The 17,546-nt window shown below is 46.3% G+C and overlaps 2 protein-coding genes across 3 annotated transcripts; both read left to right on the top strand.

Moving 5' to 3' along the window:
- The first annotated feature begins 204 nt into the window (after positions 1 to 204).
- On the top strand, positions 205 to 6,304 carry TCHH (trichohyalin). Of its 2 annotated transcripts, none has more exons than XM_084866319.1 (4): positions 205 to 241; positions 1,528 to 1,687; positions 2,440 to 3,887; positions 4,038 to 6,304. In XM_084866319.1, the coding sequence occupies exons 2-4, from the start codon at positions 1,550 to 1,552 to the stop codon at positions 6,067 to 6,069; spliced, it is 3,618 nt and encodes a 1,205-aa protein (XP_084722445.1). In that variant the 5' UTR covers positions 205 to 241; positions 1,528 to 1,549; the 3' UTR covers positions 6,070 to 6,304. The 2 variants fall into 2 exon arrangements, with proteins under 2 accessions (XP_084722445.1, XP_084722444.1); XM_084866318.1 differs by having other exon boundaries at positions 2,440 to 3,935; positions 4,050 to 6,304.
- Positions 6,305 to 12,394: 6,090 nt separating this feature from the next.
- Positions 12,395 to 17,153, top strand: TCHHL1 (trichohyalin like 1). Its single transcript, XM_084865251.1, has 3 exons — positions 12,395 to 12,658; positions 14,017 to 14,174; positions 14,851 to 17,153. Exons 2-3 carry the CDS (start codon positions 14,037 to 14,039, stop codon positions 16,912 to 16,914), a joined length of 2,202 nt encoding a protein of 733 aa, XP_084721377.1. The 5' UTR covers positions 12,395 to 12,658; positions 14,017 to 14,036; the 3' UTR covers positions 16,915 to 17,153.
- The last annotated feature ends 393 nt before the right edge of the window (positions 17,154 to 17,546 follow it).

Genomic DNA, 17,546 nt, shown 5'->3' with positions numbered 1-17,546 from the left:
GTGAACCTCATGCCAAATAGGTACTTGAGCAAATAGTGAGATAAACAAACCATTTGTGGAGACAGAGGTGGAGCTGGGCTTGGTTAGGAATGAATCAGGCCATCCCACAGAGTGGGTGTCTCCTTCCCAAGTAGGTCTGCAGGGCACAATTAGAACCCCTATAAAAGACCCGGCTACCAGCTGCCCAGTACACTTGCCAGTGCTGTCAGCGAGCACTCGACTTCTCTCTCTGGTGAAGTGGGTAAGTCCCATTCAATGGGATCATGTTCTTCTGTGTGATTCTTCATTTTCCAGTTGTTGTAGATGTTGGGTCAGGGGGAAAGGGATGGGGGGTGTCTATAGTGTCAGAAGACATCAGTACCTTACAGAGATGTCTAACTCCAGGCCATCTTCTTGTGGTTGGAGCCATTACTCAAATAGAGACATGGTCTCCTCTCAAGGCTCCAAACTTTATAAGAATGTTCGCATGTCAGGGGTTGGAAGATAGTTATGTGTGACTCTGATGGGGTTCATCTTTCTAAAAACTGCTGTCTCCAAAGTTTACCAACACTTGGTTCTCTTTTTTTATTGGTTCTACCCAATATGGGCCATCTTCATATACTTATGGTATCTGCAGTATTTCAAGTTGAGTAGTAATTAAAGAAGCCAGCTAGATAAACCACTATACTCACCCAGTCAGTGAAACTTCCCATGTATTCTTTTTAACATGGATATCTGCTCTGGCTAAGTTCCATTTTTTATAATGCCGAGATTCAAATGGTTTATTTGGGTTTAACAAAAGCTAACAATAAAACCAATGTTATTCAAATTTGTCCAGGTTCAATTTGACTCATTGACCCTGGTAGCCAATCAGAAAGTACCTCTCAGAAGCTTTCAATAATTGAATATCTGTGATATATCTTAGTTAAAGCAGATAAAATGTACTCTTTGTTTTCTGCATTGGTTTATCTGAATATTACAATGCCACCTTTGACTAAGGAGAAGTAGTGCTTAATCTTAGAACTGCTGACTTATGAATGATATTCCTAGATCTCTTATGGGCTATAATGTTGGGAAATAATCCATATTCCCTTTTTAATGTTCTAGTTGCCACTAAATGTTTTGCTCCACACCTAGGTGTGTGTGGCTTCTAGTCACTTTAAGATACTTTCAGATTTTCCTTCACCTTTTGGCTTTTACCTACCCTTTTAGAGGCAGAGACTATGAGTTTCTACGTTATACTCTACACTGGCTGATCTGAAATTTATTAGGGAGGAGGAAGAGATGGATAATTCATTCAGCTTGTGTGAACAATCTGAAAGCTGACTACAGGACAGTCTGCAGATAATTCCCAGGCTTGATGTTTCTCGGGATCTCCCTTCCCTTTTCTAGGGCTGTACAATATTGAAAAATAAAATGAAAGTCCAGGTTGAAAATAACTACTATTATAAAGTCAAATTACTTAAGGATCTGCCCAAAACAGTGGGGATAAAACCTCCCAAAGATCAGAAACAGAGTTTAATTCTGGATCCTATTTTATTGTTTTAGGTTTACTTGAACTTAAGAAAAAATGTCTCCACTTCTGAGAAGCATCTTTGATATCACTGAAGTTTTCAATCAATATGCCTCACATGATTGTGATGGAGCAGCACTGTGCAAGAAAGACCTGAAGGACCTCCTTGAAAGGGAATTTGGAGCTATTCTTCGGGTAAGACATATGAAGAAAAGGACATTTCTCTGTTCATTTGGGTTATGAAATTCCTTCTCAGGAGCAACAAGAGCAAGGAATGTGACTTTATATTCATTTTACACCATGATAGCTCTCTACTCCATTCCCATTCATTTTTGAGCCTGAAGATATCTGTCATTATAGTCTGAGTACAAAAGAAATTACTAGCAATTATTTCATGTACTTGATGGCAATGACAATGTGAGTGAACTGGTGGTCATGGAAGGTTATCAACAAAGATGTCAGATCAAACTAGACTTGAAAGGAATTTAAAATTAGTTGCAAATTTCAATAAATTCATATTGATCACCAATAAAATGGTGTTACCATAAATGTTTTGTTCTCTTTTCAAACAAAGAATAGAAGTCAAGTCGAAGGAACCAGCTATTTCAGACAGAAATGGCTGTTGCACATCTTCATAAAGAGCCATTGTATTTCTCTGTTGAGGATGAGTTCGTTCTTATCCACCCAGCTAAAGAGAACTTGCATTCTTTTAATCAGCATTAAATTACAAGATGCAAACACTTCCAACAAGTGTATGCTATGAAACGAGGTATTCACATTTTACATGAGGGCAACAAAACTCCACCATACACACTGGGATTTTTCTCTTCGCTCTTATGCCTTTTGAGTGTCTGCATATCGTAAAATGTATATTGTGTGAGGAAGTTTACTAACTGTAAATGGTACATTAAAAAAAAATGTCTTCTTTTTTTTTTTTTTTTTTTTAGCGACCACATGATCCTGAAACGGTAGACTTGATTCTGGAACTTCTGGACCGCGACTGTAACGGGCTGGTCGATTTCAACGAGTACCTCCTGTTCATTTTCAAAGTGGCTCAAGCTTGTTACTACGCTCTGGCCGAGGCCTCCGGGCTGGAGGAGGAAGCCCCGGGTGAGGGGAAGGGGGCCCCGTTACTAGACCGCAGGCAAGAAGACCAGAGGAGGTTTGACCCCCGGGACAGGGAGGAGGAAGAGGAACGCAGGCAGAAGAGGCAGGAACAAGAGAGGGAGCTCGCTGAAGAAGAGGAGCCGAGGGAGAAGCTAGAGAGGCGCGAGCAGCGGCTGCAGAGGCGGGAGCAAGAGGCGCTCCTCGAGGAGGAAGAGGAGCTGCAGGAGCGCAAGGGGCTAGCGCAGGAGGAGTTTCCCCACCGAGAAGAGCAAAGGCGAGAAAGGCGGGAGCAGCGAGAGCGCCAGCGCCTTGAGGAGAAACTGCGTGAGCTCCAGGAAGAGGAGCAGCTACCCCGGCGGGAACGGCAGGAGCTGAGAAGGAAGCTCCTGGAGGAGGAGAAGGAGGTGGAAGAGCAGCTGCAGAGGCTTAGGCGGGGGCGCCAGGAGCCCTTGGAGCAGGAGCTGAGGCGGGAGCAGGAAGAGAGGCGCGAGCAGCAGCTGAGGCGGGAGCAGGAACCGCGCCTGGAACGGAAGCTGAGGCGGGAGCAGGAGCTCAGGCGGGAGCAGGAGCAGGAGCAGGAGCCGCTCTTGGAGCAGCTGAGGCGCGAGCAGGAAGAGAGGCGAGAGCAGGAGCTCAGGCGGGAGCAGGAACCACGCTTGGAAAGGAAGCTGAGGCGGGAGCAGGAAGAGAGGCGAGAGCAACTGCTGAGGCAAGAGCGGGAGCAGGAGCTGAGGCGGGAGCAGGAACCGCGCCTGGAGAAGCTGAGGCAGGAGCAGGAAGAGAGGCGAGAGCAACTGCTGAGACAAGAGCGGGAGCAGGAGCTGAGGCGAGAGCAGGAACCGCTCCTGGAGAAGCTGAGGCGCGATCAGGAAGAGAGGCGCGAGCAGGAGCTCAGGCGCGAGCAGGAACCACGCTTGGAAAGGAAGCTGAGAAGGGAGCAGGAAGAAAGGCGAGAGCAACTGCTGAGGCAAGAGCGGGAGCAGGAGCTGAGGCGGGAGCAGGAACCGCTCCTGGAGAAGCTGAGGCGGGAGCAGGAAGAGAGGCGGGAGCAGGAGCTCAGGCGGGAGCAGGAACCACGCTTGGAAAGGAAGCTGAGGCGGGAGCAGGAAGAGAGGCGAGAGCAACTGCTCAGGCAGGAGCGGGAACAGGAGCTGAGGAGTGAGCGGGAGCCGCGCTTGGAGAAGCTGAGGCGGGAGCAAGAAGAGAGGCGCGAGCAGCAGCTGACGCGTGAGCAGGAGCAGGAGCAGGAGCCGCTCTTGGAGCAGCTGAGGCGGGAGCAGGAAGAGAGGCGCGAGCAGGAGCTGAGGCGCGAGCAGGAGCTGAGGAGAGAGCAGGAGCTGAGGAGAGAGCAGGAACCGCGCTTGGAAAGGAAGCTGAGGCGGGAGCAGGAAGAGAGGAGGGAGCAGCAGCTGAGGCGGGAGCGGGAGCAGGAGCTGAGGCGCGAGCAGGAACCGCGCTTGGAGAAGCTGAGGCGCGAGCAGGAAGAGAGGCGAGAGCAACTGCTGAGGCAAGAGCGGGAGCAGGAGCTCAGGCGGGAGCAGGAACCACGCTTGGAACAGAAGCTGAGGCGGGAGCAGGAGCCACTCTTGGAGCAGCTGAGGCGCGAGCAGGAGGAGCGGCGAGAGCAGCAGCGGAGGCGGGAGCAGGAGCTGGCTGAGGAGGAGGAGCTGCAAGAAGAGGCCGGCGAGCTGGGCGAGAGCCGCGCCCTGCGGTGGCAGCGGCAGCTGGAAAGCGAGGCTGAAGTCCGGCAGAGCAAGGTGTACTCGCGGCCGCGCAGGCAGGGGCCGCTGAGGCGCCGCCTGGAGCAGGAGGAGGAGGCGGAGAGGCGGCTGCAGGAGCGCGAGCAGCGGCTGCGGGAACTGCAGGAGGAGGAGCAGCGCCTGAGCCAACGGGGATTCGAGCGGAGGCGGGAGCGGCAATTCCTAGAGCAGGAGGAGCAGCTCCTGGAGGAAGAGCGGCGCCAGGAGGAGCTGCTCCGCGACCAAAAATGGAGGTGGCAACTAGAGGAGGAAAGCCAGAGGCGCCGCCACACACTGTACTCCAAGCCTGCTCTGCGCCAGCAGCTGCAGCGCGAGGAGGAGCAGCTGCAACGGGAGAAAGAGCAGCTGCAGCGCGAGGAGAAGTTGCAACGGGAGAAGAGGCTCCTGGAACAGGAGAGACGGTACCAGGAGGAGGAGCAGCTGCTGAGGGAGGAAGAGCAGCTGCAGCGCGAGGAGGAGAAGTTGCAACTGGAGAAGAGACGCCAGGAACAGGAGAGAAGGTATCAGGAGGAGGAGCAGCTGCAGCGGGAGAAAGAGCAGCTCCTGAGGGAGGAAAGAGAGGAGAAAAGACGCCTTCAGGAAGAAGACAGAAAGCTCCGTGAGGAGGAACAGCAGCTGCGCCGCCAGGAGCGCGACAGAAAGCTCCGGGAGGAAAAGCAGCTCGTCCGGGAACGGGAAGAACAGCAGCTGCGCCGCCAAGAGCTCGAGCAAGAGCTTCGCCAGGAGGAACGGCAGCTGCGCCGCCAAGAGCGCGACCGAAAGCTCCGAGCGGAGGAACAGCTCCTCCAGGAACGGGAGGAACAGCAGCTGCGCCAAGAGCGGGACAGAAAGCTCCGGGAGGAAAAACAGCTCCTCCAGGAACGGGAGGAACAGCAGCTGCGTCGCCAGGAGCTCGAGCAAGAGCTTCGACGGGAGGAACAGCAGCTGCGCCGCCAGGAGCTCGAGCAAGAGCTGCGCCAGGAGCGCGAAAGGAAGCTCCGCGAGGAGAAACAGCTTCTGGAACGGGAAGAGCAACAGCTGCGCCGCCAGGAGCGCGACAGAAAGCTCCGAGCGGAGGAACAGCTCCTCCAGGAACCGGAGGAACAGCAGCTGCGCCGCCAGGAGCTCGAGCAAGAGCTTCGCCGGGAGGAACAGCAGCTGCGCCGCCAGGAGCGCGACAGAAAGCTCCGGGAGGAAAAGCAGCTCATCCAGGAACGGGAAGAGCAGCAGCTGCGCCGCCAGGAGCTCGACAGAAAGCTCCGAGCGGAGGAACAGCTCCTCCAGGAACGGGAGGAACAGCAGCGGCGCCGCCAGGAGCTCGAGCAAGAGCTGCGCCAGGAGCGCGACAGGAAGCTCCTCCGCGAGGAGGAACAGCAGCTGCGCCGCCGGGAAGTGCAGGAGCAGCTTCGCCGGGACCGCGACAGAAAGTTCCGCGAAGATCCACAGCTCCTCCAGGAACGGGAAGAGCAGCTGCTGCGCCGCCAAGAAGAGCAGCAGCTGCGGGAAGAGCAGGAGCTGAGGCGCCGGCAGGAACGGGAGAGGAAGATCCGGGAGGAAGAGCAGCTCCGCCAGCTGGAGGAGGCGCAGAGGCGCGGCCGCGGCTGGGAGGGAAAGGATCTGGGCCGGCAGCAGCTTCTGGAGTCCGGCAAGCGTCCGTTTGCCAGCGCCCCTGTGCGCTCTAGCCCCCTCTATGAGTACATCCAAGAGCAGAGGTCCCAATACCGTCCTTAAATGCTGGCGCCTCCCGACACTTGCCAAAGCTTCAGCAAAGGAAAATGGGAAACACTGGGTCCCAGATGACTCAAATGTTTTTGGTTGTGGGGAAACTCTGTCTTTTTTTCCAAAGTCTTAAACTAGACTCATGTCATGGACTTTGTACTTCTTTTAGTCTTCCTCAAGTAGTTCTTTACTGCAGGCTGTCTTTGCTCTTTGGTGCAGATGTGGTGTGCATTTAAAAAAAAAACAAGTCATTTAATGTGTTTAAGGAGTTTTGTTTGGGGAACATGTTCATTTGCTGCTTTCAGAAGTAACAAGAATAATCAGATGGGAGAGTCAAAAGAATCAGATCTGTTTTTTAAATGGTTGACCTCTCTGGTGGAGAATTAAGGTATTTTTAGTGTCCATGTTGATATTTCTTCCTGGACCTAAATTACATTTATATTTACCTCCACATAACCTCTCATCTTTTTGGCATAATTGGCATAGATTGTGTAGGGGGGCTGGATTTTTACTGTAGGGAAACTGACTTCTACAGAAACTGACTTCCACAGGAAAACTCCCTGTGAAAGTTTGAAGTCCATAATTGGAAGAAATCTCTATTAAGAATAACATTTAGCTTTAAAACTTAGAGTTTGAACTGGATTTTTTTTTTTTTTTTACACCTGACTCCATAAACACTTAAATCTCATAAAGCAAAAGTAAGGTGTTTCTCAACAAGTCCAGAACTCAAATTTTAAAACTGTGTTTGCTGCAGTCTACAGTGCTCAGTTCTCTTCCCCCAATCTTTGGTAAATTTCAGAATATTACTACCTTTATTAATTTTACCTGAGAGGAAACCTGCTTAGGATCCTGTAGACATCTATCTTGCTCTAGGGCCAATAAGAGATCACAGAGAGCATTATGGGGGAAGGGAAGGGAAAAATTTGTAAACAGAGGGACAAGTTCCTACAGGTCCTTAAGAAGACCCATCAGCCCACAATCCTTTGAAGCCTACTAATACTGCCTTGGAGACATTCTTGTTGAAATAATCGGACTGTATTAAAAATTAATAATAAATGTTTAGCAAACAATTATTTTTGTCTGTTTTAATTATGCATCAAATCATAGCTCAGTATCTAGTGGCCTAGGAACTGAAAAAATTTGCCGTTCACTTAAGGGTATTTGGTTATGATTATGTCTAAATTTAAAAAAAAAGAAAGAAAATAAAACACACAATCTTTGTTTTCCCCAACCAATTTTCCCTGTTAGGGTGCCCCCTCCGCTCCCCCTCCCCCAGCCCCCAAAGCTAGGATTCTCTGCCCAAGTGTTTTTATTCATGACCTCTGTGCTTGGTTGTTTTTTTGTTTGTTTTTTTAAATATATTTTATTGGCTTTTTACAGAGAGGAAGGGAGAGAGATAGTTAGAAACAGAGATGAGAGAGAAACATTGATCATCTGCCTCCTGCAACCCCACAATGGGGATGTGCTTGCAACCAAGGTATATGCCCTTGGCCAGAATCGAACCTGGGACCTTTCAGTCCAAAGGCCAATGCTCTATCCACTGAGCCAAACCGATTATTTTGCTTTGTTTTGTTTTGTTTTTTGCTTGTTTTTTCACTTTTCATGGCAAATAATGGTGCTCCCAATGTTTGTTAATATTTCCATTCAAGAATACAGCAGCTTCTTTGTCTTTGATGTCTAATGAGCTGATAGTAGAAAATGGCCTGAAAGTTTAGCTCAGCATTATAGAAATTGTAGATGAGCTGTTGGTTTAAGCAGCCCCATCTCTTAAGTGACAGTCAGAATGTGTTTAATAGTGCCAAAAATATCAGATTATTATCTAATGTTCCTGTGCCATCTGCTGGAGTCTATATTTAGTATTCAAGCCTTGATACCAGGAATAAGTCCAAAAAAGGCCCTGATCCAGGATAGTATTTCTAATTGTGAGGGTCATGGATGAGAAGACGTCCTATATTATAGATACTCATCATCTTTGTCGGATGTGGAGACAAGAAAGCTCTGCTGCTGAGTATCATTCTGATGGAGGAAATGGCATTTTCTGTAAGGAGCACCAGCCTCTCCCTCACTTGAACACAAATAGCAGACGCCCACCAAAGACAGAACCTGGAAATCCCCTGACACACTACCATGGAATATCACCTATTTCAAATGATTTCTAACTACAAAACTATTTTCCCCCTAAGATCAGTGTATGTTCCTTACTTAAGGATCTTCCTAGAAACCATGGAAGAGCCTCACTGGCTTTCTCCAAGATCCATTCAACAGGCATTTATTTCAGAGCCCCAGGAAACTCCTGAAATATGCACTCATCATCTACGCTACAGTTCAACGATAATAACTCTGGTAAAAACAACGCCCTACCGATGTCTTACAGAATTTTACAAGATGAGGAAAGAGCCATTTTCAAAGAAGAAAGTATTGTTTCGTCAGTTATAATAACCTCATTAAAAAAAAAATGGGCCAGCCAGCCCATGCCCTATGGCTCTTCTTTTAGCAATCTGGCAGGCTATCCCTCCTGCTTCACATAGTTAATATACACACATGGGCAGAAGCTTGAGGCTGTTGGGCAATTGACTGCTTAAATATAAACTGGGAGCTCGATTAACATTACCTTGGCTGCTGCTAAAGAATGGGGTTGAGGGTTTAAAATGCTCTGTGATAGCAAAGCTGGCCTCTATGTGTTCTAGGCTGAATTATGTCCCCCCCTAAAAGTTTATATGTTGAAGTTTTAACCCGAAGTACTTTAGAAAATATGAGGTGCAGTATTTAGATAAATATTTTCTTGAAATGAGATCATTAGGTGGGCCCTAGTCCAAAATGAATGGAAATTTGGACACACATGATAGAGGGAAGATGATGTGAAGACACAGGAAGAAGATGGCTATCTACAAGCCACGGACAGAGGCCTGTAACAGATCCTTCCCTCATAACCTTCAGAATAAAAAAAAAAAAACAACCTTACCAACCCCTTGATCTTAGATTTATAGCCTCTAGAATTGTGAGAAAATAAGTTTCTACTGGCTAAGCAACCCATTCTGTGGCTGTTATGATAGCCCTAGCAAACTAATACATCATGAAAGGGGACGTTCTTTTGTTAGAAAAATCTATCTGTATTGTAATCACCTTTATCCTCTGACATTGTGCAGGCCTGTCCCGGTTGCCCAAAGACCCTCTTTTTCTTCTTTTTATTTATTTTTATTATTACATCTGTCATAGTTTCTCTATGATGCAGTGGGAATAATACTACAAGTAATAAGAAGCCTAGGGATTCTTTATTCATTTAATAAATATTTATTGAGTTCCTGCTCTGTGTCAGACATTCTAGGCAATATGCATACAGTGGTGAAGTAGACATTCTGGCCAATTCCTTCACTTGACTATCTGTGTGTCCTTGTGCAAGCCATTTAAGCTCCATTGTTTCATATTTCCAACTGTGAGTCTAGAATAGCTATCACCAAGGTTATTCCCAGGACTGAAAAATAATTACTTTAATTCTAACATTCAGCTTGTCCAATTGAAGCTCTCAAAGCAATTCAAAATAATCCCTCAGCCCAGCACTACCGAAATCGGGGAAAGTTAACTACTGAAGCTTCGGAGCCTAGTTCCAGTTTCAAAGATCTTTCTTTTCTAGCCAATCAGACCTGAACTTCTCTCAATTTGTCTCCCAAATTTCTCTTCAGAATGCCTATCATCCCAGGTTTATTCATTGAAGGATAAAATTCCTACCTACTCCATTTTCTGTGACCCTAGTACTTTCAAAGATCATTGCCCAGATCTGTGAACTTCACATATGCACTTAATTACTCTCATTTCTTTTCTGGGGGGGAAAAGCAAAGTCCTGGAACTTAGTTCCACTTGAACTGGAAATCTGAGCCATTAGTTAAGTATGAACCCATCTCTACATTAATTACACATTGCTAATATTTTCATTCAGTCATAGTAATTATGTTTGTTTAGCAAGTGTACTGGGCTGTAATCTTCTGAAGATTATAATCTATGTACTAAGTAATAAGCACGTGTTTTCCTTGTTAGTAAAAGCTGACAGTCACATGCAATAATCTGTAACAAAACAAAAGTAGACTCTTGAATGGGTATTATTTTCTGAACCCTCCAGGCATCCATGGCAGGCACTCAAATTACAAAAACTTTTTTCAAGTCTGATTTCTACTTGTTATTACTCCTCCTTTAAAAAAAAAAAAAAAAAATTGTTGTATTTTCTGCAAGACAAAGTCTAAAATCTTCAGTTTGGAATTTAAGGCCCTCCACTTTCTAGAGGCAATCCACCTTTTAAACTCTGGTCCCCCACTACCACAAGAAATTCTTGTCATTTTAAACAGGGGAGTAATTAACCGAATTGATAGTTTATAAGGATCACCCTGGCTGCAATGTGGATGGTGGGCTGGAGAGGGTTAAAAGGAAAGCATTAGCAGGATATTACAATAATCCCTGCGAGGCCCGGCTGGCGCATGGCACAGTGGTTCAGCATCTACCCATGAACCTGGAGCTCATGGTTTGATTCCCAGTCAGGGTACATCCCCAGGTTGCAGGCTCAGTCCTTAATGTGGGGCTTGGAGAAGGCAGCCGTTCAATGATTCTCTCTCATCACTGATAGTCTTTCTTTTCTTTAAATATATTTCAGAGAGTAAGGGAGAGGGATAGAGAGATAGAAATATCAATGATGAGAGAAAATTGTTGATAACCTGCCTCTTGCACTCGCCACACTGGAGATGGAGCCCACAACCCGGGCCTGTGCCTTGACCGGGAACCGAACCCTGACCTCCTGGTTCATACATCAACACTCAACCTCTGAGTCTTTCTTTTTAAGTCAGCCTTGTACATACTTAATTTCCTTCAATCATTTCTCAAGAGATTGGCCTGTGAGTGCCAGGGCAGGGAGACATAACTTACTCAACTTTAAACATCCCAGTAGTTGGTACCGTGAGTGAGAAATAGTTGGTTCTCAGGGGATGTGGACTGATAAGAATTAAAATGATTTTTATATGCCAATCTCAATTCTTAGGAGCGTCTTCGTTTTAGGGCACGGGTGGGAAACATCTGGCCCCCAGGCCATATTAGGCCCCACACGAAATCACTTGGTCTGGCCCTGCAAAGGCACCGCTGGTGGGACTTGCAATTCAATAAACGTAGGAGCTTTTTTCATAGCAACATAATCTTATATTAAGTGAATTATAATAAGCCAATGATGTTCTAAATATTCAATGGCCCTTGGCAGGAAAAAGGTTCCCCACCCCTGTTTTAGGGGCATGCTGAAAAATTTTATTTCTAGACAGAAACTGTTAATGTAAATCCCCTCCCCCAACATTCAGTTTCCTTATATACTTGCCTTGATTATCCGCAAGATAAAATGATTCTGATCAATATCAATGCTTTCCTTAGTCTCAGATTTCTCACATAATAAATCACCTCCAACCCCACCCTGCCATTATCTTGGTTTATCTTTTACACTTGTTTTCATGGACCTATTTCTTAAAAGCTGGCACGAATGTTTTAAACCATACTCTATTCTCTCTTTAAATATCTAAAACAGAAACGGATTCTAATTCTCCTGTTAGTTATATATTCTCTTCTAAGAGGAACCCAGTTCTAGGAGGAAATAAAAACACTTGCCAGTTCAGCATCCGGGGCTTTACTCCTACCTGTCCTCAGCTTGAAAGTTTCTGTCTCCCTTTCCCCTTTACAGTAAGAACACAGTTAAATAGATGCTCCTTGGATTATAAAACTGCCTTTAAAGAGCAGATATTGGTCACATTTTTTAAAAAATATATTTTATTGATTTTTTACCGAGAGGAAGCGAGAGGGATAGAGAGTTAGAAACATCGATGAGAGAATCATCAATCAACTGCCTCTTGCACACCCCCTTCTGGGGATGTGCCCGCAACCGAGGTACATGCCCTTGACCAGTATCGAACCTGGGACCTTTCTGTCCACAGGCTGACGCTCTATCCACTGAGCCAAACCGGTTTCGACTGATCACATTTTTTAAATAGCACATCTAAGGTAAGCAAAGTGCTGCACAACCCAGCTGAGATTCCCCCCAACCCCCAACTCTGCCTGTAAGCACAGAGAGCAGAGCATTAAAACACCTGAATCAACTGGTATCTCCACTTCCGTCACATGGCTAAAAGGAGCCTCTATTTTTAAACACATGATTGACACCCATCTTTCTGGGCTGGGTCCAATTAAGTCCATCCTGAGTAGAATGACCAATCAGATGACTTCTGAGGCTCCTACCAGCCTATGATTTGTCCAACAGAAATGTAATTGTGTCCTTAGATTAAAAAAAAAAAAAATCATCCCAAAGATACCTCAAAAAGTCAATAGTGAACCAAGATACCTTCTTCCCTTCCCCTGGATGAGTCTGAAATCAAGATTGAACTGAATCTGCCTAAAGAAGGAAATAAAAGTAAGACAAGCTGGCAGCAGAAAAACAGAGGAGTCAGTGGTGATGAATCAGGGCATGAGACCCAGAGGATGTCTCCTTCCAAACTGTGCGATTAGAGACTCAATAAAAGGTTTCAGTGCCTGCTGTCAGCTCACAACCAGCTGACCCGCATCCCACTTGTGCTCACTCCTGGACAAGGTAAGTCTCAATGAGTATCTCTTGAGCTACTGCTTTGCTTCCATGTGAGATTATGTAAGGATTTCAGAAGAAACATTATTTTTGATACTGAATGGGGGGGCCGAGGGGGAGGGGAGAGGGGAGGAAAGGGGTCCAGCCACCCAAATGCATCACTTGCTTCCAGAACTTCTTTGATAATTTTCTGTTTTAAAAAATATAAACTTGTGCCGAAACCAGTTTGGCTCAGTGGATAGAGCATCGGACTGTGGACTGGAGGATCCCAGGTTCGATTCTGGTCAAGGGCATGTACATTGGTTGTGGGCACATCCCCTGTGGGGATTGTGCAGGAGGCGGCTGGTCGATGTTTCTCTCTCATCGATGTTTCTAAGCTCTCTATCCCTCTTCATTCCTCTCTGTGGAAAATCAATAAAATATATTAAAAAATAAAAAATACAAACTTGCCACAACTGGTTTGGCTCAGTGGATAGAACGTCAGCCTGCGGATTGAAGGGTACCAGGTTCGATTCCAATCAAGGGCATGTGCCTTGGTTGTGGGCACATCCCCAGTAGGGGGTGTGCAGGAGGCAGCTGATAGATATTTCTGACTATCCCTCTCCCTTCCTCTCTGTAAAAATTCAATAAAATATGTATTTTTAAATACAAACTGTTTGTATGACATAGGCATGAATATTATTTAACAAGACATAGAACTCAGACCTATATTAAATTAAAAATGCAGAGTTATTGAAATGATGGGTATTGATGGGGGGAGAGGGGAAAGTCAGGACTATTTTACCAGTAAGTTCCCTGAGCCCCTGAGCCATGTCTTCTTGGCTAAATAATAATAATAATAATAATAATAATAATAATAATAATAATAGTTGCTTTGGCCTCAAACATAGCAGTTGATTTACTTCTCTTTTCTCTACAAACTTTCCTAACTTCAAAAGTTACACTTCCGTAAGCAGAGGAGTTAGACTGAGTCAAGGTGGGAGGAAAACAGGTGGGCACTGTTAGGTGAGGCTGGAAGGATTGATCTCACTCTGTTGGTTTTATCTGTGTATTTTAGCACTTACATTTGAGTTCTCTTTCCACCCTCCTTTTGCAATAAAGCCTTCTCTGAACCTATGAGCATTGCTGTTTTCTGAAGGATAGGATGAAGTGTCTCTTCTAATATTTACCTATGCTAGGTCTGATTTCACCACATTACCTGGTACAAAACTAAATCACCCCCTGAAGTTCAAATACAGTATTTTAAAATGCAGAATAGAGCAGATAATGGCAGTGAAGCTGGGACAGAGTCAGAAAGAACGACGATCTTGTTATCTCCTTCCTGAAGGACCCATCGTAGAAGATCAAGTTTGTTTGTCCTTTCTCAGAGTCTCCTGAGTTTGTCAAGATGCCTCGGCTCCTGCGAGATGTCCTCCGTGTAATCGAGACCTTCCACAAATATGCCAGGGAAGATGGTGGTGAGGCGACGTTGACCTGCAGAGAGCTGAAAAGGCTCATCCAGGGAGAGTTTGGGGACGCTCTTCAGGTATGGTGCTCACAAATCCTCCGTTTGTCCTTTCTCCATAATCCAAGCAGGATGGGCATCAGTGATCCCTGCCTGTTTTACACCTGGCTACCGGCTCTCAGCACTCACTGCTGTTGAACAACTTTTTTCATTCTCAGCTCCCCGCTCTGTGCAATTGCTTAGCCAATATTCCTTAGCTCAAATTGAGAGGAATTGTGAACTAGTACATATCTAAATGCAACTCATAAGTGATGTAAATGCTCCTTTGCTCTCTCATAAAAAAAAAAAAAAAAATGGCATCCAGAATCAAAAAAAAATTCTTACTAGCCCTAACTGGTTTGGCTCAGTGGATAGAGTGTTGGCCTGCAGACTCAAGGATCCCAGGTTTGATTCCGGTCAAGGGCATGTACCTTGGTTGCAGGCACATCCCCAGTAGTGGTGGGAGGGGGGGATGCAGGAGGCAGCTGATCAATGTTTCTCTCTCATCAATGTTTCTAACTCTCTATCCCTCTCTCTTCCTCTCTGTAAAAAAATCAATAAAATATATTATTTAAAAATTCTTACTATTTTGGGAAGTCTCACAAGTGCCTGAAGAATAGGGCTAAAAAAAAAAATGAGTATTCTTGGGAAACATGTAGGCACTCAACACACTTGACTTCTTGTAAATAGGCTGATTTCTCACTGTGTTTTCATGCAGCCACGTGTCATTCATGCTGTAGAAAGAAACTTGAATCTTCTGACTATTGACAGTGATGGCACCATCAGTTTTGACGAATTTGTTCTTACAATCTGCAACTTGTTGAACCTCCATTACCTTGACACACAATCATTACTAAATTCAGAACCAAGACAAGGGTCTACACCAGAGGAGAAGCCAGATGATATGAATCTCCAGGCAACCAGCAGAACTGGCCAGCCCACAGAGGGAGCTCCACCGACTCAAGATAAATTAGAGCTTCCTTTGGGAATGGTGTCATCAGCTCAGCTCAGCCCTGGGGAAAGAGGATACAATAGGGTGGAACCACAGGGAGACACCGAGACTCACAAACTGCCAGGAGAAGCCTCTGGGCACAATGAACTGAAGAACCAACAACACCTGGAAGGAGATGGACAGAGTCAGGAAGTGACCCAAGGAGTAGCATCAACAGGAGACAAAGGGGCTGAAAATGAGACAAATAAGCCAACAGCAAGATCGGAGCAGCAGGGCAGTCCCACAAAGGGGGAGGAGGGACAGGATAAGGAGACTCCCAAGGAAGAAGATCAATCAGCGAAGAAGCAAAGTGACACTAAGACAAGGGGTCAGATTGGAGAACAGGAAGGGAACTTGGGAACCCAAAGTTCTCCCCCAGAAGAAACAACACAGAGACCCCCTGAAGATGAGAGAGTTGCAGCAGGAGAGGTTGTGAAGGAACCCTCTAACCCACAAAAACAGCCACAACAAGAAAAAGATAAACCGAGTTCAGAGGACGCAGACCTGCCAGACCAAACTGATTCCAAGGATGATGGTAGAACAGCCGAGACTCAAGAACCAGGAAACAATGCTGATAGGACACCCCCGGAGACCAAGAACGCAGCTGAGCCAGAGAGTGACGGCAGAACACCTGAGACCCAAGAACCCCCAGCACAAGAAAAAGAACAGGAAACAAGCAACTTGTCAGTCCACGATGACAGCAGATGTGTTTCAGGAACGCCTGATGTGAGAACTGAAAAAAAAGAGGGGAGAGGCCCTGAGGCCCAGGAAATCGTAGGGAGGGAAGAAAGCGGAAGAAAGTCTCAGCCACCAGCCCTGGAAGAGGAAGCACAGGGTGGCAAGTATCCAGGATGGGAACTCCAGGAATCAGCAAAAGAAAGGGATAACGGAGAAGGTTCTAAGACACAAGAGTTAAGCTCAGAAGGAGGAGGTCAGAATCATCCTGAAATTGAAGAAGCAGTCACCCCAGGAGAAGAGGCAAGAGATGCAGAGGAAGGGACAGCAGAAGCACTTGTGAGCAACAAAAATGCCCCTGCAGTAGAAGGGATACCAGGAGCAGGAGAAAGAATGTGGGAGTCGTCACCACGTGAGAACAGGTCTGGAGGAGAAAATAACAGGGTCACCAAGACTCAAGACAAGCTTGTCAAGGAGGAGGTTGGTTTCCGGGGGGAAGATCAGGAGCCAACAGTCACACAGAAGGATAAAGGGTCTTCTGAAACCCCCAACAGCCTGGCTCCAGAGGATGCTGACAGCAGCTCAGAGACAAGGGACCTGCCTATGCAAGGGGATTCCCAGAGTCAAGCAGACTCACACGAAGCATCTGTGCAAGGAAGTCCCAATGATAACCCAGACACCCAGACACAGGTAGTACTGGGTGAGGAAAACAGAATTCAGGCGGCAGTCGGAGGAGAGGATGAGCAGCTCACCGAGGAACGGGAACCGCCTGAAGGCAAAGAGCACAAGATTCAGGGCTCGGGGACTAAAGGCCCAGGTCCAGCTGTGGAGCCCAGTGAGCCCCCAGAGTCCCAGACACACCTCGAAACCGAGAAACTTCTCACCTTAGAGGAAGAGGATAAAGGCTTCCAAGAGCTGGCAGGAGAACAAACTCCAGCCAAGAAGGGACACAATTCTTCAGTCCCTGAGGCAGGCCTTGAAGAGAGGACTCAGAGGAATGAAGAGTCCTATTCAGCAGAGAGCAGTGCAGTCTATTCCAGTCCACTGTACAAGTACCTCCAGGAGATCCTGCAGCAAACAGGCAGAACCAACGAGGAGCATCAAAACCACGCTTAGACAGCCAGGGGATAAGCCTCTGCCATCACCAGCTCAGCAATGAGATCTCAGATTTTCCTGTCTTTTCCAACAAGAGCCAAGCATTGCAATAGTACACCAGGGAGCTTCTGCCTGGTTAGGATTTTGCTGAAGCATAGCAAACATCAGCTCCCCAGGTCTTGGAAGATAAGCAAGGCCACTCTCTGAGAGAGGAACAAGACTACAAAGCAACGAATCCTTATCATTGTCCCAGGACTCAACATGCCCCAAACTTCTTCCCTCTGGATCACCCTCAACATGCACATGTACACACTCAGATGCAGATGAATAATCCTTTAAATTTCCTTCCTAAGTTTTCACAAGAGCAAATAATAAAGTATTCAGCAGACAGAGCTACCACCAAAGAAATGTCACACTGAGCAAACAGCCTATCATAGGATGCTATTGCCAGGTGTTAAAATGAACTTTGTCAAGAGATAATTTATCACAACTTACCTATCACTAAAAATGGAAAAATCCTCTTCACATTTTAACAGGTGCCAATTTCTTTAGCTGACTAATTGGCTTTTTATAATGTGGCAATAGGACAGATGTGACTCTACAATATTATCTTACCATCATAAAATATCATTAATTCATAGTGGTAGATAATT

This window comes from Pipistrellus hanaki, assembly GCF_964339955.1.
Source record: "Pipistrellus hanaki genome assembly, chromosome: 18".
Classification (NCBI taxonomy): Eukaryota; Metazoa; Chordata; class Mammalia; order Chiroptera; family Vespertilionidae; genus Pipistrellus; species Pipistrellus hanaki.
The sequence above is the reverse complement of the archived record's forward strand: the minus strand, read 5'-3'. Positions and strand labels throughout refer to the sequence as shown.